At 42.6% G+C, this 27,009-nt stretch overlaps 1 protein-coding gene across 19 annotated transcripts in view; it reads right to left on the reverse strand.

Annotated features, from left to right (window-relative positions):
* The window catches only part of LPP (LIM domain containing preferred translocation partner in lipoma), a 321,563-nt gene that overhangs the window by 74,880 nt on the left and 219,674 nt on the right, over positions 1–27,009 (reverse strand). For all 19 annotated transcript variants that reach the window (XM_031603428.2, XM_090147412.1, XM_031603427.2 and 16 more), the window contains one exon: positions 9,284–9,407. In XM_031603428.2, coding sequence (XP_031459288.2) covers positions 9,284–9,407 — 124 coding nt within the window. The remainder of the gene's footprint in view (positions 1–9,283; positions 9,408–27,009) is intronic.

Here is a 27,009-nt window from a genome sequence, read left to right on the forward strand (position 1 = left end):
ACTGTGATCTACTGGCATTGGAGTTTTCCATTTCCCTCAATATCGGTGGCGTAACTGCGCCATGGGACAGGCATGGTGCTTAGCTGCGCTGACAAAAACTGTGCTGGCACAGTCCAAGCAGGTGACATCTGACGGCAAGTTTCACAAGTCAAAATGGGTTTACTCTTGGCTGCTGGTAGCATCCCAAATGTCTGGCAGGGCTGGCTGCTCGTGATTTGCTGTCATTTTGGGATGACAGTCTCCTGACTTTTGAGCAGACTGTGACCTTGGGTTGTAGCCAGAGACACAAGAACTGTGTTCATGTCCAAGACGACACGCTGAACGTTGAGGTGCATTTGCAGACATGAAAACAGTGAAGCTCACTAAAAGCAGTGGGACAGTTTGGCTACTTTTGATTCTTTTTGTTCTTTCAACACTCTCCTACCTCTTTGCACACTGAGAAACACTCTGTATTGATTATGCTGACATTGACAGCAGAGATGGAATTTTTTTCTTTTTTTTTTCTTTCTTTTCACATCTGAGATGAGAAAGTGGGTTATGATTCATCTCACACAATCTGAGTCAAAGCGATTCCTTAAAAAATAAAGAAAAAGAAAAAAACCAAACAGTTTTGATGCATTTCCATCAGAAGAGAACAGGCTGGAGAAGAACATTCGGCACATGAGAGAGCCCTGTTTAATTCTTTTTCACCACATTTCACTCTCAGATAAAATCTGGCCTTCCCCCCACAACTAAACTTCATGTGACACTCAAAATGCCCCCAAAAACTTACTGGCAGGAGACAAACCACCGTATCAAAAATGACAGCATGAGACAAATGCCACCAGAAGGAGAAATAATAAACGGCACACCATGCTCCCACCCACCCCCATGGAACGCTAGATGCTAGACTAGAAAGTAACAGATTACTATGGCAAGTTATCAATTTTCATAATAGCCATAAATAATCTAAATGCTGAAGTCCGACAGCATTAGTGGGTACATTATATTAACAACAGTTAAGATTACCAAGCATGGTCCTGGAGTGCTTTCCTTCCCCCTTCTTATTTTCACAGCCATGTTATTAGCCCTGGAAAATAGGGCTTGTGATCTAAATGCTGGGAAGAGCCTTCAGAGCAGTTGTGATTTCTCATCAGACAAGGCTCACAATCCCATTTGGTTGATTTTCACATAAAATAAGAGTGAGGCCGTGGCTGTGGGTAAGGCACGGGACTTGAAGGAATTCTAGGCTCAATTCCCACTTTGCTACTGATTCTCTGCATGATGCTGGGTGAGTCATCTGAACTCTGCTAGTCAGCCCGTCATTTGTAAATTAAGGACAATAATAATTTCCTGGTCTTGCTGTATTTTCAGTTTGGAAGCTCAGAGGGATGCACACTGTTTCCTACTTGATGTTTAATTTGCACATAGTGCACTGCGACTGCAGTCTCGCTAGCAGGCCTTGGATGTTAGTGCAGTACAAATAAGCCATAAAGTAACATGGAAGCAACAGCAAATTTACCACAACAAGCTTCAAACAATAGGTGAGCTGTTTTCAGTTGTAAAAAAAAGCAGAAAAACGTTCATTTACGCTAGGTCATGTGTGTAACTATTTTCATGTTGTTGGGACAAAGATTTGACCAGGGCTGTGTGGCTAGAAGTGTGGTTTCTAATCCCAGCTCCAAAACTGGCTGCCTGACTAACTGAGCAATTCAGCCCTACATTATGATCAAAAAAGGAAGATGTTATGGCTTAAAACACTCTGAAGCGTTATCTGAAGTGAAAATTATTTCTAGGAAACTAAGTCCAGGAAAACATTCTCGCACTTTCTCAGACACACAAACATGCAACCCCTTTTAAAACACCTGAGAGTGAGCATTTAGTGCTTATGAAATCCTGGATGGAAAATACTGTCTTGTATCCAAAAAGACACTGCAGATGAGAGGGAAGACAAACCTTCACCATCCCACGTGCCCCTAGACTAAGTCTTCCTCCAGCCCCTGGCCTCCTTGAGGAGATTCCCAACCAGAGGTCCTCTGGGAGCCACTATTCATGGTTTTAGTGAGATGATGACACATCCACAAAGAACCCCCCTGAGACAAGACAAGCCTTTCATGTGAGGCAGGTCACACTTTCAATTCTTAATGACCTGAGTTAGCTATGGACTAATCATAGAATGGCTTGGGTTGGAAGAGACCTCAGAGATCATCCAGTTCCACTCCCCTGCCACGGGAAGAGCTGTCAAAGTCCTGATGGCTCATTATCAATACTTCAGCCATTCTAGTCCACAGAGAGTTTGGTTTGGGCACATAAATTTGCCATGAATGAGCTGGATTCTCTTTGAACTGCTTCTCAATTAAAAAGATTTACTTCACATGCAATTATGAGCTATTAACTTTTGTGGGTTTGACTATTAGTCTCACCATTGTCCAAAGTCTTTTCAGAAGGCGGCTGAGCTGTGCTATCCATTTGTACAGTGTCTACCACAGGAAGGGCCCTATTGCAACATAAGAAATGACTACCAACTTCACAGAATAATTTTTTCATGGATACATTCATTTTTAAACATGTAGAAGAAATCTTGAAGAATACCACTGCACTTCAGAAAGACATTTCATTATCACGTTTCACTCCTCTTCGAAGACACCAGGAAACTGTCAGCTTTCATTTTCTGACTGTTGCTTCAAAAATAATTCCATTCATGACCCGAAGCCCACGTTTGTTTCACAGCACATAGGTGATCATTGAAATACCTTTGCTAAAATGCTAGCTTGGTACTCCGTACTTATTCTCCATTAAGTGACTTCTACATCAAATCAGTTCTATTTAAAAGTAAAAAAATATGTCTAGATTGACTGCCAGCAATTCAAGCTAAATGAGGGACTTAAAAACACCAAGGTAGTCATGCTGCTTTTTACCTGTATCAGTTTGCATTTTATCACCTACAGCAACAATGGGTAATTTTATTTTTTATGTAAGGTTCAGACCACATCTGTGAAGCAGTGCTGGTCTCTCAAGTATCTGTAATTCAGGAACACTCACGATGCGAAGTCCACTTCTAGGTGGATATGAAAAGCAAAGAAGGAAGACAAGCCTCCTGCCTCCTGGCACATGTGGGTAGCAGGTGCTCAAGGCACACAGGAGTGCAGCCTTCCCTCATTCCTGATGGCTACGTCTGCCTGATCTTCATTAAAAGATGAATGCTCCTGACTTTGTAAGACTAAGATCTCTGGCATAAAAAGATATGGGTGCCTGGCTTTCCAAAACATTTTCCTCACAATTACTGCAGGGTTGGACATGGATGACATCAACAGCAGGAAGAACCAAACTTCTGCACCATTTTACTCTTTTAAATGCTGAAAAGCAATTTAAATCAGTTCACAGCCACTGCACAGCACTGTTTTCTCGTGCCTTCGCAGATAAACGCATGCAGACATGGTATGCTTCGCTCCCCTGCCATTCACAGGTCTCCTCTTTTGTAGTCCCCACTTAGAACTACGAGGCAGCTTTAGGTTGCATTAAGACTGTCTGTGTACATTAACTGCCCAAAGCCTACCTGCACTTGCTGTGCAAAGATGCTGGCAACCACAGGACTCCCTGAAAGCAAGTTAGATGGATGTGGCAAGCACTGACAGAAGTGAGACTGAAGAAACAGGCTCTGAAAGCCATTTACCAGGGTAATTAAAGCCCCTGGGGAGCAGAGGGAGGGAGCCTTCCCCTGCGGCATGCCACAAGAGGGCAGCTGGGTGCTGATGGTGCTGCAACACGACCTCCCAGCACAGGCTGCTCCCCGCTGCTGTACCCCCAGCACAAATGCTAGAATGTGGCTTGAGCACAAAAGATGGTAACCTGAACTACAATGCAGAAAAGGGTCTGCATTATATGTATGTTCTTTCTGTTTTTGTGACTGGTTACGTAACAGAAAATGACTGCCGGATCATCTGTTGTTGAAAATGTAACCTACTATTTTCCGATCCAGATGTTGTGCGGTCCAGATGAGGATGCCTGCTATCTTGCAACAGAAACCCTGCCTTTAAACAAAAGGCATGATGATGCACCACATTACATGACAAAATCACAATGCAATTATGTTCTTTTAATAATAAGTTGCATCTTTTAACAATAACCTTCTCAAAGAACCAAGATACATCGACTTTCATTTTCCTTTTCTAGTGGCAATTCAAACAGAACTAAGAGGCTACCTGAGCAGAGGGAAAGAAGATGCCTCTTACAGAAATGCCTGGTGAAAACACAAATGCAATGCAGAACGCATTCATTTCATAGACAGTAGAACTGCTTAGCCCACAGAGCTACATCAAGAGACAGAGATGCCACGAATGGAAGGCGACCACTCCTGCACAACCTAGTGAGCAGTCTCATCCCCACACTAGAATCATACGATCATAGAAACACCTTAATTGTGACACTGCATCTCAGAGAATTGTTGGAGATGAAGGATTTTCCGTAGGGTGCACTCCTACAATCACTGCTCGTATCTGAAGGACTATGAACACTGAATGCACTGCAAAAAGAGTGAAAGGGGGAAAAAAAGGAGTCTGCAGTGGTGAAATATCTACCAAAGGTCTCACTAAGATTTGGGATGAGAAGAAGTAAAAAAAGACAAGCATCCTGTTTGTTGGCCTTGCTCTTCACCCTACTCAGCACCATCATTCCCAGTGTCAAAGCTGGAACATACGACAAACACATAAAAGAAAACTACATCTCCTGAACTGTTAGCTCCGAGACAAATCAAGGCCCCTTTATTGGACAAGAGCATCATTCTTGTACCTCTCTTCTCCCTATGTGCATCCCTACATTACAAGAGGAAACTGCTATGCTATCACATACATAAAACTCCTTTGGTAGATCTAAGTGCCTTCAGTAAAATGCCAGAAAATGCTTCTTCCCTCCAGTTAGGAAAACTCCCTGTTGTGGGAAGTGACTCAGCTGGGACATAATCCAGAAAGCAAGAGAAGATGGGGGACCCTGATGGCACTTTTCCAGTCTTAATCAGCTCTGACTGCATGGCGATAGAGACTGATAAGCTGCCAGAAGTCCTTTCTTTCTAGGATACTTGAAATTGTGGTCCAGAACAGTTGTGACCTTTGTGTGGTCTGTGTTCCATTTAAAAAAATGCAAAATCAGGGGCTGTAGCTTCCCATGGTAGCCAACAAAATATTTTGATAGATTTATCCTAATCTCCTGCAAATCTCCATTTCTCCTTCCCCATCCTTAATCAATTTCCACTCCAATAAATATTTTCTTTTCTTCCAACGTGCCTATCTGTGATCACACACTTAGCAATACAAAGGGCTGTGACAGGGAGAAAGCATCCTTAACAGACACTGCATAACACATGTGGGAATCCTTTCTAATAAAAAGGGATTAGATTAAAGACAGGCAGCTACCACAGATCAGCAACTGAATCAGCAGTAAAGAGTAACTTAGACTTAGGAGACTTCAATTTGCTGATCTGTCAAGGACTTCCAGAGAGAAATCACTCTGTACATCATTCCATAACCTACAGGAGGGTAGGAGGTGATACACACCAAAGACTGGGGTCCTTACATGCAGTATGGTAGAGTGGGCTTCCAACAAAACCAAGAAAGTAAAATTACCAGAATTGTATGTTTAACTCCTAAAAATGCACTCTTTTTGTTCATTTGTTTAAGTACGATGCTCTCTGATTATAATTCTGTGATTAATCACTGCCTTGCCACTGCCAGCTAGAGGATTTCCCAGTGACAGATCATGCTGCTGTAGTGAGTCTAGGCAATAACTGATCTTGCTCCGTAAAAGTGTGCTTCCAACATGCTGCTTCTTGGCTTACCATGTTCCCTGGCTCCTCAGGAATGCAGCATGAGCCATAATATGCTACCAGCTGCGTGTGCTTTGGTGAGTAGTCACTGGCTACAGCAGTTTCCCCCTCTCTGAAACCACCTCCAGTAACTTGCACTCAGGGAAACTGAGGAGAAGTGTTGTGGTGAGCAGAGACCTGATGGAAGTGCTGGCTGGCTGGCTCCCAAACTCAGCTCACCCAGTCCCCCAGCAGCAGCAGCTGGCATTGCCAGGGCAAAGAGGCTTTAGGTTCTTGCTCCTCCTCCCTCTCCAGGAACATCTGCCTATGCTGAAACAAGATGGCTTGTTGGTAAACCAGAGATAAGGAAAGTGAACTGCAGCAGGAAGATGGTTAAGGAAAAGATCTTAGTGTGCTGACAGGGCAAGTAAAATGACCTTTCTCCAGCCTGACAGTTCAAATGTAATTATTCCAACAAATTATTTCCATGACTTAATATAACGCCTTGCAGCTTTCTAGCAAGGTTAATTAGATTCCTCAATTCAAAACCTATCTGTTCTTAACCAACTTTTAATATGCTGAAATCCAGTTTTCTAAATTCAAACTAATAAAAGTGATTAGCTGACAGCTATCTGGTATGCTACAATTACCATGGCATTTAGACCCCAGGCAGAAGATATTTAATGCAAATCAGAGTCAATGTCTCTGCCCATTTGTCCTTTTTCTGATTATTGGATCAATGTGCCATATGAATCTTGTACAATCCATGTTACCACGCTAAACAAATAAAGAACAGAGAATAAAGGCAGAGATAGTGGTTCAGACAGTTAACCAAAGTTGAAAGACTCCTTTTCTCCTCCTACACTTAATTTCTTCTTTCCGATGAGCATGAAGTTGTGGGGAGGCACAAGGCTGACAGCTCAGTAGATGGGTATTTAGCTCTGACAAAGCCAGAATTAGTATAAAACTCCCAAGCCTGCACTGCCACATCTGAATTCCTCAACCATTGTGATCCCAGAGACCATTTTCCTTTGAGAGTAGGTCGGGCTGGAATAAACCTAAAAGGATGAGGGCAGACCACCTCTTTGATTTTAACCAACCATAAAAAGCAGTTGTGTCCCAGGACTGCTAGTTTTGTTTTGTATTTTTCTTGGAAGGTATATAATTAGTTGTGGCTATGTTTCCCAAATTGCCGCATGGGGCACAGCTTGCTTAAAGCTGAGGAGTTCAGCCCAACACACAGTTTATCTGCACATCAAGAATGCCAAGGCTGGAGACTCAGAGGTGATCTTCAGTGGTACAGACTGAGTGCAGTTAGAAGATCCTTCAGGTGCAGCTTGTAATTAAGCATCATCTGCCCAAGGACAACTAGTGTTGTTGTTTGATTTTCACCAAGCAGCTTGCATCATGCACAATCACTCTATCTTTGATCATGCTGCTGCTTATAACAACAATGTTGGCAACATTTCCAAATGATCTCGATGCTCCTTTCCATCTCCTGTTTTTCTGCTGAATTAAGAGCTACTGGCAAGGCATTGGTCTGACCTTCCATCCGATAGCCAAATTGATGACCTAACATTGAGAGACCTTATGTTCCAATCCTCTGAGCCATGCATCCCTTTTAGATGAATAAGCCTCGATGTACCACACTCGCAAACAGAGCAGAACCATCTCAGTGATACATTATTAGCCTGCAAAACCCTAGCATTTCAGCTCCATAAATACAAGTGCTAAACAAAACTAAACCTTCACTTCAGGAAGCAATTTCTGGGCTGTGAGGAAAATTAATCACTAGAACAGCTTACCAGGGTAGGTGGTTGACTCACCATTGCTTGAAGTCTTTAAGATAAAAAGATTAGATTTTTTTTTTTAAAGTCCTGATTCAATCAAGCTTTTTGGGAGAAATTGAGAGTAGGACATTGGGCTGTATAGTGCCAAGGTCTTTTCTGAACTTAGATCCTGTGAGTTTCTGAACATTCTGCTCACCCAACTAACTTACTGAGCTTATGGGAAGAATGGAGTGGGCTTGGGTCCCTGAACAGGCTCTTGCCACTTACAGTTCTGCATTAAGAAAATGACTGTAATCAAATCTCATGCTTCAGGGCTTCAGCCGTTTGCCTGAAGGGAGCAGGAAAAAGGCTTCTCCTTCTTGCCTGCCCACACTAATAGCTAAGTACATGTTTTGTTTGTTTGGCTTATTGTTGCTTCCCTTTTAAAACATTAGAGAGTGAACTCAAATGAGTATGGGGCAGAGACAAAGTCAAATGCGGCAACACAGAAAATGCTCTCTCGTTATCCCGTCTTCAGAAAGTCATTCTTGCTTACACCTTGAATCTGTGCTAGTCATCAGCTTTGATGACCATCACCATTTACAAAGAAGACATTTTGGCTGTAAGGGTGGATACCATGGAAGGCATAGGATACTGATGGAGAACGGGGACTGATATCTACCCCATTTCACAGAATAATGTTTATCTGATGAGAACATCTTGACCTTCTCATGTAATCAGATTCTTTTCACTGAGAAATCCTTGTTTATTAGGACCTTGGTTCCACCTGCTTTCCAATTAAACAAAACGACTGAAGTTTCTTTAAGTCAGACATGCTTTTGTCCAACCAAAATCTATAGCCAATAGACCTAGAGGGCAATGTAAATGGCATTTTTAAGAAATGATGAAATAAAGGAAGGCAAAAAAAGACAAAATGAATAGCTTATTCTAGCTGTTAACTATATCAATTAAAGTAGTTTGTTTCTTAACAACAGGACGCTCAAGCCTAGTAAGAAACTAAACACACAGGCAAGATGTATCAAATACGCCCAAATCTCTTGATTTTAATGAAGGATTCATAGTCTGTAAGACTTGTTTTACGTAGAGGTACGACATACATTTTATACATATAGATGTCTAAGGTAATTCAGTTATATGCTCTTTCCACAGATACCAGCTGATTATCTTTTTTTCCAGTGAGGAAGATGACATAGATATAATGACTCAATCAGCTCAGATTTATCTCCCTCATATTTGTTGGACCCAGTTCTGGGCTAATGGGTGTCCATATAAAACCAACCTGATTGATTCAAAATGGGTTTCTTTTTAATCTATGCCAGCAAACAGGAGCAGAATGCATTTACATTACCAGGTTCTCTGCAGATGCAATGAGAAGAGAAGGATGGGGCAGTTGGGCAAGAAAGTGCATGAAACCTGAATTCACCCTGGTAATCTACAGGCTGGGGACAGACAAAAAGAACCAAAAACTGAAAAATTCCACTTTATAACCAGAAAGACTGTAAACACACAGCAAGTGAGCACGAGATTTATGCTGAAATTACAGAGGAATTCCTACGGATGATTACACTTCCAGCCCAAGCATGGAAAGCAAATCTATCAGTACGAATGCCACTGTATTAACACTGCAGCTGTCATGCCTCCCTCCCCACTACCAAACCTGGTAAATGCAGAAAGGGGCTATGGAAAGACTGAATCAGCGTGACATGGCACTGCTCACCAAAGTATTCATCAGAGGGAGGATTCTCCATGTCATACAGCATTTTCTTTGTCAGATGTTCCAGCTCATCTTCAGGCCTGAAGGCAGGAGTGCTTGATGTGGGTCCAGAGCTTGGATACCCACTCTAAAAAAAAAAGAAAAAGAGAACAGTTTGTGATGTGGTATAAAAGCATTCCCCTACAGTAAAAGAGTCTATTGACTGCTCAGTGCTGAACTTCATTGTCTTTTTGCTTTTTTTAAAACCCAAGAGATTCACACAAGTAAACATCCCATTTAATGTAATGAAAATGGACTCCTAAAAATGTCCAGTGAAGTGCTATATATCCTATTAGAATGAGAAGAACTCTGTGCCTCATAATTAGGTGTCTACTGGGTAGCACACAGTAATAAATAAAGGAGAAATATTATTCCAAGGATAACTTGATACAAACATTTTCCAACACTGAAAAAAGGCTTTGGAAGCATTTCAGTTTGGATTTGGCAAAAGCTTCCATCATTTAACAATGCAATAGAAGAGAGGCTAGAACAATCATTCCTACAGTGGCGGAGTGTATAGACAAAGACAGATAATTCCAAGCTGCTAGTTTTGTTCTCTTCTTGTTTGTTTTGACACAAATTCTGCTGTTAACACTTGCAAGAGCAGGAGTGAGCCCACAGATTTTTAGTGCTAGGGATACAAAGGTTTTAGTATGCACTTAAAAACTGAGACCTCTTGGCCTTCATGTGCTAACAGCTGGCATAAAATATTTAAAGTCCATCTCAGTGAGCTTTCTCCCTGGAAAACAGCAGAACTACAGGAGTATTTTGAGAAGCACAGAAATAGTCACATGTCTAAGAGTTTCTTAGAAGAAGCTAAGTTTGGTGTCTGCAGTGAGAAACTCGGTCATTTCAGGATTAAAAACATGCTGACATCGGTTTTCCTTGTGTGCACTGCTTTCTTGAAAGACTTGCATGGGAAAACTAACTTATTTATGCAATGAAGTATTTGAATAAAGGAAGGGATTTAATTGATTAATCGCTACCTTCATCAAAGATTGGACCTTACATGAGAAATTTCTGAGTGATAGTCTATAAGTAAGCACTTTTTCATGCTGTTTACCTATTTAAAAGGGAAGAAAAAGTAACATCACTGGAGAAACAATACACCTCTATCCAGCTTATATGGAATACACCTGACACGATGAATTCTTATAGAGCCGGTCACATTCAACAGAGAACAGCAGCTTTAAAACACTGCAAGAGAATTAACGAAATGCTTTTATTTTTTTTTTCTTTCAGGCAAGAGAGAATTTCAAATGAGACATCAATCAATGTAGAGAAGGTCTCCAAACAGTGCTCAGCAATAATACTTCAATCATCCACTCCAAAAAACCAAACACTTGCATGTTCCTGACCTCGTCATGTTTATTTTTCTAGGGCCAGTGCTAAGCTGTGTTCCATCACCTCTCTTTCTTGTTGACCTGACCTCCCTCATACATGCAGCACCCATGAGTGCAGTAGCATGACTGCACTTCTTGGAAGTGCTGGATTTGCTGTGCACACACAATAGGACAGTTGTACAGGCTGCTGCCTGTCGCTTGCTTTCTAATAGAGCAGCAGTGCACAAATGAATTGGGTAGCATGGTTCTCCTGGAAGAAAGAGCGCCTGGAAAAAGACCCAGGTTGGATTAATTTCCTTCAAGGCTATGCAAGACCTGTTTGCCATATATCCAGTATCCCTACCTGAGGATGAAACCATACATTCACGTTTTCCCATAGATGTTCTATTTTTCTGCTGAGGAATTTTTGTTTTCTGAGCAATGTTCAATGAGTTTATGCAGTTCTCCAGGATTTCTATATGCCCAGCAGTTGTTCTGAGGAAGTTGTTGAACGTCTGTTAATCTTGAGTGGCTACACATAGCTCAACAAACGCTCTTGCACAAAAGCAACCACACTGTGTTTGGGTTACCACAACTTATTTTCTTCAAACAGAGAGACAGGCTTGTATGGTGCACAGGACTTACATTTGTTTTCAAAGTCAAATAAGTGCCACCTCTGTGGGATATTTCGTTTTGGTGTGGATAGGGTTATTCACTTAACAAATTTCAGAGCCAGGCACTTAACCCAGCAGAACCAGATGCCCTTGATGTTTTGTGGCTGTTCTTAGAAGGCTAATTGACAATTGCTTCGTTAGAAATAATAAATAATGTATCCCTAAAAAAAAAAAAAGTTTCATTAATAAGGCAATTAAGGCTGCCAAATACAAAGCATTTAATCTTGGAAGAACAGCATATTTTCCTTTGCTCTCTTGTTCCCGTGAGCTGACCATGAATCTTGCCTGAACATACATTTTAACACAGCAAGAGCAGCCAAGGATTTATTAGCTTGAGAAATCAATCTAGCATCTGAGCATCTCAAAATATCATTTCATCCTCTTTCAGTTTCCAGGCAGAATGGAATGAATGACCAGTGCTGTCCTGTGAAGGAATCACAGAGGATGGCAGGCTGTGGGGCCTGTGCCTCTCCTCCACACCAGCCTGCACATCTCTGGAGCAGGAGGCTGCTCGTGTCTGTTTCAGGAAGGGCTCTGGCTGTGCCATTTAAAAGGAAAGATCAAAATCTGCAGACTTTCTCTAGTTTGGGAGACCATGTATCCTCACACGCAATAAAAAGGGCTGCTCTCATATTTTATCTACGTTGCACTTTTCCAGATTGGGCAGATTTCTTATCCAGTATTCAACATCAGCAAAAACAACACACACCAACCACAATGTTAGGAGACATTTTAACTTATTTTGACTAAAATGCTACGCTTTTTTGACCAACATTTAAGCAATGCTAGGCACGTCTTTTTTCTCCTTGCATGGCACATGCTGACTATGTGCCTCCAGGAAAATGCATTTCATACATATGAACATGCTGTTGAGTTTGCTGGGGCATGCACGCACACAAACATAGGAAAGCATATCCTTAGTGGATCTAGATTGCTTGTTTCAGCAAAACAGTTTCCTTCCTCCTCCTTTGTTAGGTCAGGGTAAAAATATAATCCTGGCTTTCCTTACAGAACAGTTGTGTTGTTGTTTATTAAACTTCCTCTGTTTTCTCCCAATCTGTACCATGATCAAGGCTGTCTAGAAATACAATTTACTGCCTAATCTGCCACAATCATCTTCATGCATTCTCTTTTCTCCACAATGCTTCAGTGTACACTGCACCTGAGACACAGAGAGCTCAAAGCTGTGCTCTGTGCTGAGCAGCCTCCCAGATCCTCTGAGCATCCCAGCAACATCAGAGATTATAAAGTGGCCCATGAAAATGGAAAAGAGCTCTGATCTGCAAAGAAGGACCATGCTTTAAAAGCATTTTTCACTACTCCCATCAAATATGGAGCAACCTTGGGAAGAGCACGACAAATGCAGTTGTGTTTGCAGATATAAATGCATTTACAGATAAATGGACTAGGAAGTGCCAGCATTCCTGGGGTTAAACTCCATGGCAGAAAATATCTTCGTGTTACAAACAAAAGGAAGTGAGTTAATCGTTTGTGCCACTCCAAGCAGTGCAACAACATCTGGTTCATCTTCCTCATTAAAGTTCAGTTCCTAAAAAGCCAGGTCAAAAGAAGCAGTCACGTGGAATTGCTGCACAATTATTTTGGTACATGGAGTTGAGACTTTCTGCAGCACTTCTCTGGTATGTGCTCTGTACTCCAGACCTCATTGGTAAGCAGCTGCCTCTGGAGCTCTGGCTGCCCAGACAAAATGAGCTCTAGAGGGAGTGGGCTGCATTCTCCAGCATGAACTTTCCCCATCCACATACAAATTTTCACCCAAATGGCTAAAAATCCCAGTACAAAATCTGCAAAGACATCTGAAGATGATGCTACCATGAATGTACCATCATTCAGAGTACACTGTATGCGGTCATTTTTCTTGTCCATTTGCAAATGCTGCAGAAGTTTCTTCTCTCAGAGAGAAAATCACTTCAATTATGTGTTCCCAATTACAGAAACGTGGAAATTATCTTCTTTTCAGAAGGTAGAATTAGTCCAATTTGGGATTGAAAAGCAGCCAGAAACATCTCACACTGATACTTACTTTCCATTTCATTTTTTTCTACTTGTTCATCTGCATGAAGTTAGCACTTTCCTTTCACTTCACTCACCAGAACTCGTTGTCAGTTAAATAAACAGTTAAAGAACATCTTTGCTCATTTTTTATTCAGCGGCCTGACAAAGACCATGCTTTTTCATTTAAGTTATTGACTGTCCAAAACAATCGCAAACTCTGAGACCAAAAAATTCAGCATGGTGCCGCATCTCTCCTACGAGTTGAGCTCCCAAAGAAATAACGATTGCCTGCAGCTGTAATTCAGTCTATAATTAAGGCCAACTGAACCCTCTTACAGAGGAGATGCGCTGGAAAAAAAATATTTTAATTCTTGATTTATTTTCCCAGTGAAAAGTCACAGCTGCCTGAGTACATACAGATTCCTGAAAAGACGATCCTGCCTAGATTCCTGCCACACGCACGTTCCTGGGTTTACTCCTGCTCGGAGAATAATTCAAGTCCCTCCAAAGAAGCTGCCCTGAAAGAGGGGATATCAACCAACCTCTGCAACCCACGAGTGGCCTGAAATCACAAGTTTTTGGGCAGCTGGGAGAGTGGCCTCCCCCCCTGGGATGGGCCAGAGTGGGGCAAACCATCAGTGCCCCCACAGCCACCACTTCCCAGAGCAAACCAGTAATCCAGAGCGGGCAGCTCTGGCAGCAGAGCCCTCATTTATTAAACAGTGGCATGCTTTGAAATAGGGCAGTTTTGTAACTACTCCAAAGCTCTAGAGGATATTTTTCTTTATTTTTAAACTTCATTATTGTAACTCTATCCTCACTTGGTTATCCACGCACATTCCCAGTCTTATTCAAATCCTGCTAAGCTCCGATTTTCAACAATCTCTTGTGACAGTGTTACACAAAATATGTGCAATAATAATAATAGTAAATTAAATATTTCTGTTTCAAGTTCACAGCCTGCAATTTTGGCAAAAAGTCCCTTTTAGGGATGCAGACAGGTGGAAGGGGAGATATCTTGTCTGTAAAATCAAGACAATAGAGCCAGACTGCTTATTTTGAGTATCTGGAAGCCAGTTTTTAGCTTGTAGTCGTGAAAACAAAGTGTTGGCCTCTGTGTATTGACATTGAATTAAATAGAATCACCATATATATACACACTAAGCACTCTGCAGAACGGGCGTAATGATATTTCTCTGTCAATTATTCAGTGCTTACAAAGTTCTCCAAGCTTCTGTGATGTCTTTTAGTAATGTTCAAGCACACTAATAAGCGAGCATGACTGTTCTGTCCTTGGATTGTTTGCATTCTCTTATATGCAAACATACTAAATAGCTTTTCTTGCTATTCTTCACATTATCACTTATGATTTAAACCTGGAAGAGCTGGTTGTCTCTGCTAGGTGTTACAGAAGTTGGATGAGCTGTAAACAACACTAGCTGGTGCACTGAGCGTGACTGTGTTAAATGACAGCTTCCACTTCTATTGCAGGGAGCCACTGTTTCTGCTGGACACTGTGGTTTGTTTACAGTACTCAGGGTTAACAGATGAGCTAGACTTTTATGGAGCAACACTGGCTATTTCTAATTAGAAAATGCAAAACAAACAAATCTCCAAGTAATACGTATTTGACATGTTATCTCAGGAAACAGCAGATTTAAACTACATTTCAAATAAGAACGCCTATAAAATGCTACATTTTAATGTCCCATTGCTGCTGAAATGTATATAAAGAAACAATTGCAGCAGTGCCTGATCTTGCTTGGGGCCTCTTGGCTCTATCATTACATATATACGCTTTACTTGTCAAGGCTTATCTCGTACAAAAAGAATAGTGAGTTGTTTTTGTTGTTGTTGTTTTGTTTTGTTTCTCCTGTTAACCTCACTTACTTTGGTAGGACACATTTCAGCCATGAATTCAAGGTGCAAGCTGGATGGTACTGTTGAGAGGGGGAATGAAGCATCACCACTATATGAATATAAGGATAAGGAGAATGCATTGTGTTTGTCCTAAGTTTTTGATTGTAAGACCTTGTAAGACCACCAGCACTAAAGACATGACACACTTACCAACTCCCCTTGTTTTTATGTCATTATAATGTGGGCTTCCACTGGCTTCCTTCAAAACATTAATTAATTAAACATTATATTTACTGCTATCAGCAGGTCAAAATCTGCATTTTAGAGTAGGAACCGTAAGAATCCATAGAAGAAGAGAGTCTCAAAACCTCAGTTATAAGCATGGGGAAGTGCTTATAACTTGGAGATGGGCTTGAATTCACTTCTTGTTGGCTATACACCTCGGGATTTTTAGTGCCATCTAGGGCTTCTTGCCTGGGGACATGATGTACAGAACTCTCTTCTGTAAATCCAGGTAGCTACTATTGAAAGATGTGGGCAACTCTGGTCACAGTGAGTGGCTCCACTAAGAGGACTCATGAGCTTCCAAACCAACCAAGCCACATTCCTATCTCAATGGACAAGTACCAAAGCACCTGGTGAAAGTGAGAACGCTCCCAAATTCGTAACGATAAAAAAGAGATGTTTGCTCACACAGTACATAACTTGCTTGGATGATTCACTGCCACAATAAAACCACTGAGACTAAGTACACTCCTTCCAAAAATGTCCCCTTCCAGAAGAAACCCTAAAACACAAGGAGTTAACTGAGATTGACTCCCTCTTCACTTTTTCATTTGCAAAGCATTTCACAAAGGCAGAGCTCAACTATTCCTACAGACAATGAAGAATGACACCACACAACAGGCAGGCACACCCCCACCATGCACTGCCTTCCTTCCCCAGTGCACCACAGCGAGGATGGAGCTCACGGCCATTCCCCATGTGGTGATGGAGGTTTGACGGGGTGCCTGGGCCGTGAGCACCACCTGCTCTGCGGTTCAGGTTCGTCGCCTCCTGAAAAAATTGGCCGTCCCAGCTGCAGTGCCTTATCAGGTAACAAAAACAGAAGTGCTGGGGCATCACTTGTTTCAAAAGAAAAATAAATCTCACCACTTTAATGGGACTAATTTTGCATGTGAAACTTGCATTCATACTGTATTAACAGTTTAAATATAGCTTTCTTGCCAGATGCCTGAATATGCTAGAAAAGATACTTAAAATATGCAAATGGGTTTCTGTTTTAATACACAAAGAAAGTTAAAATCACATCACTTTCCATCATCAAGACAGGTTTCAATCTAAGTTTTTTTCATGTGAAAACTATAACAGCAAACAAATGGTTAACCAAGTGCATTTAACCCACTATCTGTAGTCTCATTTTTAGTCAATTGTGACATGGGCCATTACACTTCCCAGGACAGCAGTGACTTAAATGAAGACTACATATTTTGCTTAACATTGAAAGATTATATATATATGTATAAATTACAGTAAAAAAAAAAAAAAAAAAAAAATTCTTAGGCTGGAGCAGGCACTTGGTTCATCATCTACAGGCTCGGAGGGCAGGATTCCTGAAATTTATCCTCAGCAATATTCTTAACCAGTCTGATCCTGCACCCTGCTGTTTTAAATGTTCTTCATAACGCTTGGCTGTCTCAAGAGAGCTTGAGAGTCTCAATGAACTCATGATTACAAAATGCTTTGAGATCCTTGAATGAAAGATGCTGAATGAGTACAAATTATGACTATTGTTAATTATCTTTAGTTGCCAAGTTGTGTCTTCTTCCACTCACGTGTCTACATTTTGTGTTGTAAGATTATGTCTTCAAAAGAAACACAGCTCTCCCAACATGCCCTGTTGCCCAGGAGGTGTTTTGTTATATAAATAAAAGCTATAAGAATAATATTAGCTAAAACAATACTGTGGCAAAAGCAAATTATATTCCTGCTGGTCTTGGAAATGACTTTCTTTTGCCAGAACAAGAAGATTTTTCTATTTTACTCATGTTCTGATCCCAGAAACTTGTTCTCTTTTCCTCCTGAGCAGCTGCTTTCTTCTTAAGAGAGTGTACTGTTTTTCTTTTAGGTTTGCACAGACTCTATATCTTGAAATAGCCATTGTATGATCCCCAAGCCCTTTAGCAATATGAGTAGAAATTCCCTTGGAAAGCAGATGGGGAGCTCCAAAGACATCAGAGAGGGTGAGCACTGAGTATGAGCTTTTACTTGACTTTCAGCCTCTCAGGTGACTGAGCGGAGGGAGAAGAGGCTGAAACTTGACAGACAGTCCAGACATCTGGATGCTGCCCAGGCCATATAACTGTCTCACCCCTCAGCTGAACCATGCTTCAAGTGTGATAAAACCTAACCAAAATGATAATGTTTCTAGCGATGGAGAAAAGAATTTGCAAGTAATAAGGAGAAGACTGCTATTCAAAAATCAATAATAATAATGAGAAGACGTATTCCTCAAAATCAAAGGAGAAGTCATTTGCTTGCACTTCAAGAGGCTGTGGTGAAAGATTGTAGAGAAGAGTATTAAAAGGGTAGTGATATGGCTCAAGACAATATGTAAAGCAGAAAAGAACAGAATTCATTCTCTAATTTCTGCCTCAATTAGAGCATCTCTGTATTTCATACCATTCACGTGGATGGTTTTGTTGCTGAATGGCATTATACTACAGCTTTATGGCATTTAAAATTATTAATTCTCCACATGAAGAGCCCTCTCTAGGTACCTCGAGTTTGCCTGAATCCCAGTCATCAAACATCGTGTCAAGCACCATTTGCAATGACCATTTCCAATTTAATTCATGAAGAACAATCTCACTGTACACAATCAGTAGCTCTCAGTGGTTCACTAACACCACCCGCCAGCAAGCCCTGGTCTCTCTGCGTCTTTGAACCATGCTACAACAAAATTACCTGACTGCAGTTGATAATAATGACTGGCAATTAAAAGCTTTTCAAAGATCCCTCTCACTTTTGGTGAAACAGAGATGTCCATCAGAAGTGGACAGGTTGCTGGCAGACATAATGCTTTTTGCTCATGTTAGAGACAAGGATTGTGTATTGCATACACTTTCCTTGTCTCTAACATGAGCAAAAAGCATTATGTAAGGCATTAGATGTACTTGCATATGCCCTGTGAGGCAGAAGGTATGATACATTGGAAGCAAGGAAAAAGGTGAGACTGAACATTCTCATTGGGAGCAGAGGGAGTAATAGAGGAGAAAAGAAGCAGGAGAGAGCAAAAGACTGCAGCCCCTCATGAATATCAATGGCCTGAGTGCTGCTCTAAAAGGGACCTGTGTATGCTTTTGTATCAATTACCCCAGGATAATCAGAAATAACATTTTCAGAACAAAGCAGTGCCAAATTCCATACTGCTCTTGGGGAAAAAGGCCAGGGCAAATGCCTGTCATCTAGATTATCATTTATTTCGCCCAATGTACTTGTGAAAATGATCTTCCATTTGGCTCACAGCAGTAGAAATTTCTCAACAAAGTCATAATTCTCCTGTAGTACAGTCCAGGGCAGTTAAGTTTTATTCAGATAAAAGCCTCAAGTCACCCTTGAAACAATGTCCGTGCTCAGAAATTTCCCACACTTGGTGGGAGGTGGGAACCAAGGATCAATTTGCCCTTGGACAGAACCACAAGCTGAAGACCCTGCATATCCTACCTGGTGGTCAAATCATGCCAGGGAGGCAAAGAAGAAGGGGCTATGGGCTATTGGAAAATACTGCAGAATATTTCACTGTGAGTACTAAATATTCAAAGGGTCTCAAGCTTGTCTTTGTAACCTGCAGGCACAGGAGTGAAGATGTGAGCTGGCTGTGCTGTTGTGATCCTGCTGGCAGAGGGAGAAGAGGGTCATTGGAGCAGAGCCTCAGGAGCTGTGAGAGGTCAGAGCTAGAGTGAGGACTTTCACAATTTGGGGAAGGAGCTAGAGGAAAAAAATAACCTTTTCCAACACCAAAATAACAGTTTTAAAAGGCAGAACTTCAAAGGCAAGAGAGGAGTGTTGACAAAAAGCAGAAGGATAATGAGAAAGCACAGTGCAGTAGGACTTGAGACAGACTCTAGTGCTGGAGGAGAGAAAGAGCAAGCTGGCTAGGAATTCCAGGGCTAGGAAAAGCCCACAGAGAGCGAGCTGTGGGCAGTCAGTCCATGAAGGAGAATGCTTTATGGAGGACAAGCAATAGAACAGGATGAAATGGAAGGGTGGACTAACAGCATCCTCAGAACAGGGAACAAGCAGGACAGCAAGAGCAAATGTGAGGTATCAGCTTCAGCTTGATTTTACTGAACGAGCTCGCCCATACAAGATCTATCCAATGCTAACCAAAACCCCACAGTTTCAGCCTATGGGATGCTTCTGAACATAAACACATGTGGTTTTGCTGGGGTAGCAGGGAATACTCAGATCACAGCAGTGCACGTCAGTCTCACCTGGCTCCCACAAAGAAAGTCTATACAGGGTTCAAATGGCACACATTCCCCTTTGCTTCCCCTGCTCCATCTACCACATGATCCCGTATCCACTGTGTGCCCAGCATGCTTTTTAAATGCAAAATTACTCTTAAAGGTAAGTTCATACATACTTTTCTGTGATGATTGTGCTCTGCACTGCACAAGTACCTATGGCCTCCAAGCCAGATTCACAATGAATGAAGAACAAGGAGTTCAGAATGAAGAGCAAGTAGAAGAAATTTACGGCTCAGTGCTGGAGCCAGAAGAGGATGCAGGGCTCCTTGGATTCAGACCATTTTGTCTGGTCCCCTGCTTTGCCATTGGCCTCTTAAATAACCCCAAGATCTTGGCAGCCAAACAGGATGTGCACTAACAGAAGGAATCTGAATTTCCCCAGCTGCAGCCTCTAAGACTGCTGCCAGCCTGAGGGCACAGCCATTGCACTGACTTACAGACCTAATGATCTGCGCTGTTCAAGGCATCAAATGCTTGAAGAAACTCGCCCAGCTCAGAAGGCCATGCTCTAGCTGTATTTCTGCACTGTCTTTCGTGCCAGGCTGGGGTTGACTTTGAGGAGGTCAGGAAGAGCCTGATGACTCAATAAATAAGAGACACTTGAGAGAGTTAGCAGAACTGACAGCTCAACAAGATCCATGTTTAGCTGTCAAAACATTCCTTCATGTACAGAGATGCAGCGAAGAAGGCTGTCCACATCCCTCCTGGGCTAGAGACGAACTTATCTCGCTAATTGGTCAAGCAGTACTTTGTGCAGAATGGAGTGAACTGAAAGAGGCGGTGGCGTGTGCAATTAGAGCTGAGGAGGCCGACGGCTGTGGCAGGACACAGCATCGTGTCTGGACCACTTTGATGCATTAAAAAGATCGCTTTGTCCGTGAAACGTTTTCATGTCCTGTTCAACCACAACAACAGCAGCAGGCCCCTTCTGTTTGTTAATGATTAAGCAGCTCGCAGGTTGACTGAGCAAAGGCTGAAGGGGAAAAACAAAGAGATATATATAATTCTGCTTACAGAATTTACTTGTAAAGGATGGGCTAGACTTTCAGACAGTGCAAATCAGAGCCGCTCTAGGGAACTCGCTGATTTACACAGCAGCAGAGGGTCTAGCTCAGGGTGCCAAAGTGAGCAATGTACTCAGGTGTACTTCGGCTGAGAGGCACTGTTTGAGTCAACAAGGGCAACACAGAGAGAGAACCTGCTCCCAGGCTGCCAGACCAAAAGCAAGCACTACGGGCTAAGACCTCACTCTCTCTGGGGATATGGGTGATTGAAACCTGCTTCCTTGCAGGTGATAGATACTGTAGTGCTCACTTAGTCCACGTCCCTTTTGCTAACTATGGTGCCCCCCTCTCAGTCTGGCTTTCATGAACTCCTGTTACTATTTCTCAGCTCAGCTAACCTGGGCTTCAGGGCTTCTTCCTGCTCCTTTTGAGGAGTTAGTTTCCCCTTGGAGCAGGTTTCACATCAAGCATGCCTCCTCCACTTTCTCCTTCACCTACCCTCAATCCCAATGGTCAAGAAAATTTCAAATGCATATCTAAAAACTTTGTGAACCTCAAATACTTTGCAGACACTCTCCTCTTCCTTTCTTCCCCAAACTATGTAATCTGCTGTCCATGTTCTTTTCCTGCCCTTCTGCATTTGTTTTATACTATTAAATAGGGCACTCATATGCCCTGCTTTTGCTGGACAAATCTGAAAACCACCTGGGCATTTTAGAGCATTTGCAGTGTAGAGGAGGAGAAAAACTGAGGACAGCAAAGCGCTGGAAGAGACTGCTTGTGGAGAAGCTGTAATTTCCATCACAGAGGCTTTTCTGAGTAGGAGCAAATATTTCTGAAGAATGGCTCAGGCAAAGTTGATCCTGTCTCTGAACAGCAGACAAATCTTCATGTGAGCTCTAGCCTTATTGTTTATGCTTCTCTGACTGTGATAACAGTTGTGACAGGTTCTGCATGGAGTTGAGCAAAGCCAGCTGAAGGCCCTATGGATCATCTTCAGGGCTGAAGTTGCTTACCAGAAAGGAAGCTCATGTGTGAAGTTGTTTTACAGCTTTGTTCCAGACTCTAAATCAAAGCAGCTTTGCTCAGAACTTCCAAGACAAAAATGCTGGGCCATAAACAGGCACATCACCTGTCCTTTTACCAGTTCCAAAATGTTCCATCTCTATCTTAAATTCCAAGTACACTACATAGCTCACATCCGGAGGACCCACCTCGTGGGCTGTAAGCTTGTTTTACACAAATGGAGGGTTTTGTCCAGGCTCCTAGTAATTCTCATCTGGCACTCAGTGATGAATTCCCATTGGAACGTCACAGGGCGCAGCAAGCCTGGCCAGGAGCAGAGAAACAGCAAGCAGAGAAGCATTTGGTAAATCAACAGAGGTGCCCTGGACAGCAAAAAAATACCACGTGTCTGTTATGCAAAGACCCACATGTTGTCTGCAGTGGCTGGCAAGACATGAAGTTACGCCAGAAGCATCCATGTAAGCTCATCCCTGCAATGCTCCTTATGGGGAAAACGCATGGCGAGGGAGCTCTCTGATCGACATCTTTAAGCCACAAGGTGGTATTTACTAGCCAGTACCAGACAACATTCAAGCAAGAAAAGAAAGTCACTTTCCCAGCCCTCCCTGTGAATTGCTCCCATCTGTGCAAGAGAGCAATCCAAAGTCCTTATGCCTATGACAGCACTGCAATCACACGCTTCGGTTTTTAAACCCAAAATAGCGCGAGGCAGACCGCGGCGAGGCTAGTACATGGCATGCAGCTGCGCTGATAAAGAGGAGACATCGCAAGAGACTCTCCAGGGCGCGAGTTGCTAGGGAACGTGGCGAAGCCGTGGCAGATTTCTTTGCCACTTGCTGGCTCCTTCCTCTCTTCCCACCTCGCTCGCGCTGTGCCAGTTTCTTCGCCCCACGAGTGCCGTTCTTCCTGTCTGAAGTGCGCAAAAACAAATCTGCCGGCAACAATGGAGCACGATTGCTTGGCACGTGTTGCTGAGGGAAGAAATCTCTCTAGCCTTTGATTTTCAAAGGCAGCCAGATGATGGGCTGGGGAAAAACACTCTTGCCATTTTCTTGATGTCTACATGTCGTTTCATTCAACCTGAGGGTGGCAAACCCAGGTGGTACGAGTCTGACTTCATGGGAGCTGTGCCCTCCGGACCCCCCCCTCTTGCCCAGATGTGCTCTTCACTGGGAAGCAATTCTCTGCAGCTTTGTAGCAAAGGTGCACAAGCATGGGGTAGGCTGCTAGAGAACCCAGACAGAAAGGAAAACCTCTGCCTTCCCAAAACAGTGCTGGGGGAAGGAGGCACTGGTGACCAAGGTGGAAACAAAAAGCTTTCCAGTATTAATCAATCTTCAGACAATTTGACTGAATGATTAGGAAATGCAATGCTCCCTACTGAGGCATTACGGATTTATATTTAGATGTTGCTTTTTTTTTTTCACGCCGCGTTATTTTTAGCTCCCAGTTGATGCTAGGCTGGCGGTGGCTGCTCGATCGAAGCGGCTCTCCGGCAGTGGCAGCTGGGTGAGGTGGTGATAGGAAATGAGATCTCACTCTGCGTGGGATGCTGCCCATGCTGGAGCACCTTGATGCACAAGAAGGCAGACAAAAGCGAGGTGGAGGCTGGTCCCAAGCCTTACCTGCACACTGAGGCTGTGGGTCTTGTCAAATGCCCTTCAGCATCAACAGGGCCTTAATCAAACTCAAGAAGCAGCAGAGGGGAAATACTTAACAAGACTGTACAGCTCCAAGAGAGAACAAATCTAGAAGTGACTTTGAGAGAGCGCTTAACAGACATCTTTGTCCCAAGACAGAGGAAAACAGCATGTGTTTGACGACCTATTAAAATACAATTAATTCTAGAGAATGAGGAAGAAGCATTTCATTTTCCTGGTAACAACACAAATCCTGTGTGTCCAGAGTGCTTGTACTCACAATACTCTCTAGAGAGCAGGAGACTCATGCCATCTCCAGGGCAAACCAGGTCTGTGGTTCTCACCTGCTCCAGGGTCCCACCTTTAAGAGGGACCATGACCTCGATGATGTAGTGGTAAAAACCACATAAAGCACAAAGCAATACCAAATAGTGCATCAAAAGCCTAATTCCTCCTTGTCTCCGGGTAACAGCAACTAGGGCTGCTTTGAGGTAAGACCTCTTTTTCTTTCTTTTCTAAAACCCAGAGAATCTTATACAATGTGACAGCTTGCATTCTTCCACAACAAGGCAGGCAAGGGTGGTCAAGGTCTCATCTTGATCTTTGCTCAGCAGCACAGCAGCAGCATGCCAATATGCAAATACTCTGCACAGATTCATGTTCTGTACCACGTGCTGAGCTCTACACACACAAGAATGATTATGATTCTGATTTTATGAGGGAATATAAAAAGTTGAATGCATGTGCACATCAGTACATCAACATTCCTACAGAAACTTACTGTATAGTACTGCATCATCCCCCAGCAACCCTGTGGCATGACCTTAAAAACATAAGGCAGTGCCAGCATCTCCTCGAATATTTGCACGAACACCAACCCACCTTCATTTCCCCTTTAGTCTACACTTAAAAAATGATCTTCATTTATGGAGACATGGTAGGTTGATACATGCCAGGTGCAATTTATTCCTCAGTTTAAGCCATATGGTTCTCATAATAGTGGCTAATAAAGGAAAAGTATGTTTTCACCTGTAATTTTTCAAATCCCATCAAAAAGTGGTGCAACACAGAACACTGCAGACTGCAGCACAGCACATGTGCTCAGTCACATTTTGCATCGCTCTGCACTTGCTCTTCCAATTGGCCCTTAATTAATATGCACAACCAACTCAGCATCAAGGGCAAAGAGAGAGCAATGCAGCTTTGTGTTTGCAGAAAATGTACCTTAAATTAAAACAAACAAACAAAGCAACTGCAAGTTTATTATAAGTGATTTCTGGGATCTGAGCCCTGCAGCAGACTTTGGAAATAACCAGCAACAAAAGACATCAAGTTACCTAATGGGTTTTTGGCAATTGTTTTACTTGAGAAATAAATTTTCCAACAGTACAGAGACAGAAGCTGAAGGCCAACCTTGACATCTTGGTCCTGGCATGTCTCAATAACCTCTGTGGTTGAAATCACCCAGTGGGCACTTTCAAGAAAGACAGCCAGTACGTTTCTCCCAGAGGAAAGTCAGCAAGAAGCAACCATAACTAACTCAATAAAGCTTAATGGAAAGGAAGTAAGAGATATGGTTGGTATTAACACCCTGATTTAGAGCTAGGGGATTTCCGCCTAATATATTGTGGAAAAAAGTATCATTCACAAAGTCATGCTTAGCGTACACACTACAACGCAGCATTCAATATAATAGCCTGGCATCATCTGACTCCAGATGAAAGGGTAAGAGGATATATTTATACTGCACATGACTCCAGCCTCCAAGAATGTACCTCAAGGCAGAGCAACGTGGTGTTTTTTACCCAGCAGCGTCCTTACCCCACCACAACTGATGGCTAATCTGCCAGGGAAGCACAGGTGTGCGAAGCCTGGATTGCAGGGCCTGATCAGCAAGCCAGCGAGCTTTGTTCCATTGCGAGGGCACCTACTGTCCTTCAGCTGCTCCCAGAGCTCCCTGAAGAAGCCCAAGGACCAAAGTCTTCTACAAGGCATTTAGTTGAAGGATTTTTCCTCTCGCTCTGTGGATCCAGGTTACTACTGTACATACATATTCCTTCAAATCCAGAAAGTTTCCCTCTATAGCATGAAGATGTTCATAGACACATTAAGGTGTAAAACCAATAAGATCAACCAATACAACTATCGACCTGTGTCTGTGATTGCTGTAGACCATGTCACTCAGTGCCACATCTCTACTGTTCTCGAATGCCTCCAGGGACGATGACTCCCCCACCTCCCTGTGCAGCCTGTGTCAATACCTCATTTTTGTACAGAAAGTGAATTTCAAAAGCTTACATCCCTCTTAAGGGTCGTGCCCCCTGATTCACATGACCCCTGCTGAAGTGCATGCAGCTGGAGACATCTTATGTGTGTTCACATCACATAAAGAATTATCACTAAAAAGTCAAGCCCCATGGATAAGAAGAACAACAACACAAAGTCATTTTCCCAATAATCATAGCCGCTCATTTCAAATCATGGATATTTAGTCCAAGATCTATTTTTCTCCTGTCAGCAGCTTTTGGGTTCTCAGACCAGATTCCTGCAGACACCTGCTCTGCCTATTCTGTGAGTAGCAGTGCTCACGCACCAGTACTAGCTCTAGTACAAGAACTAGCTGGCACAGTTTGCTGCTGCCTCCACTTTGCATCCCATGCACTTTCCCAAAGCTAGCTGCTGTGTTTTCAGCGACCTGAGAAGAAATACTTGCTCCCTTAGTAATTAGATTCACAGTAAATGCGGGAAGCGAAGCAAAAAGAACACAATGTTCAGAGCTGCCACTCACGGTTAAATAATTAGTCAATATTACGCTCAAATGCTGCCTCCAGTGTTCATGCCAATCTGTACGAGGAGGCATTTGTCCTTACATTACTTTGGCGCCTCGTTTCAGTAATTTCTATAAGCTGGCAGTCTGGCCTCTGCAGAGAATGGGTCACACTGCTGCTAATTCAGATAGATTACTAAATACAAGTAAGAACAGAGAGGGATTAAAGGTGGTGAGATGTTAACAAAGCTTTGGTGAGTAATATATGCCAGAAATCCCTTCACCTGATTTTTATAAAGTAGGCCTTGTCTAAAAACAAGGGGGCTAATTAGTTTATAATTAATGCACAACCATAATCCTATTTGCTCTACATGTCTGTTATTGTTTTCTTCTACACACAGAAGCCCTATCAGTTCCCAGTGGGAGGGACTCAGTTGCTTTAACACCCTGCATAGGAGCCCACTCATCTGGTTTAATGGTCAATAATCCTGTGGTCCTGGTAGGATCCTGAAACTCCTCCCATGCTGGAAGCAGTAGTTAAGTGAGGTACTGCTGCATTCAGGTATTTAAGTTGCTTCTCCCAGAGCAGCATTTATCACAGCTGTAATTTCCACCCTCGTATTTGTTTGCACAAGAAGGATTTCATGACCGAAGGCATCGTGATGGCTTTTGGCTGATGTAGAAATGAACTCGATTTTCTTGATGCTTGAATTGATGTTGTTACTTGTCTAAATGCACTAATTTAGAAAGAAAGTACAGAACGCTTCATGAGCAAGGGTTACAGACTAACTCCTGGAACTCTTCTTATCATCTGCACAGCATTTCTAAAACGCTACTATGAAAGGAATG

This window comes from Phasianus colchicus, chromosome 10 (assembly GCF_987193195.1).
Source record: "Phasianus colchicus chromosome 10, bPhaCol1.hap1.1, whole genome shotgun sequence".
Lineage (NCBI taxonomy): Eukaryota > Metazoa > Chordata > Aves > Galliformes > Phasianidae > Phasianus > Phasianus colchicus.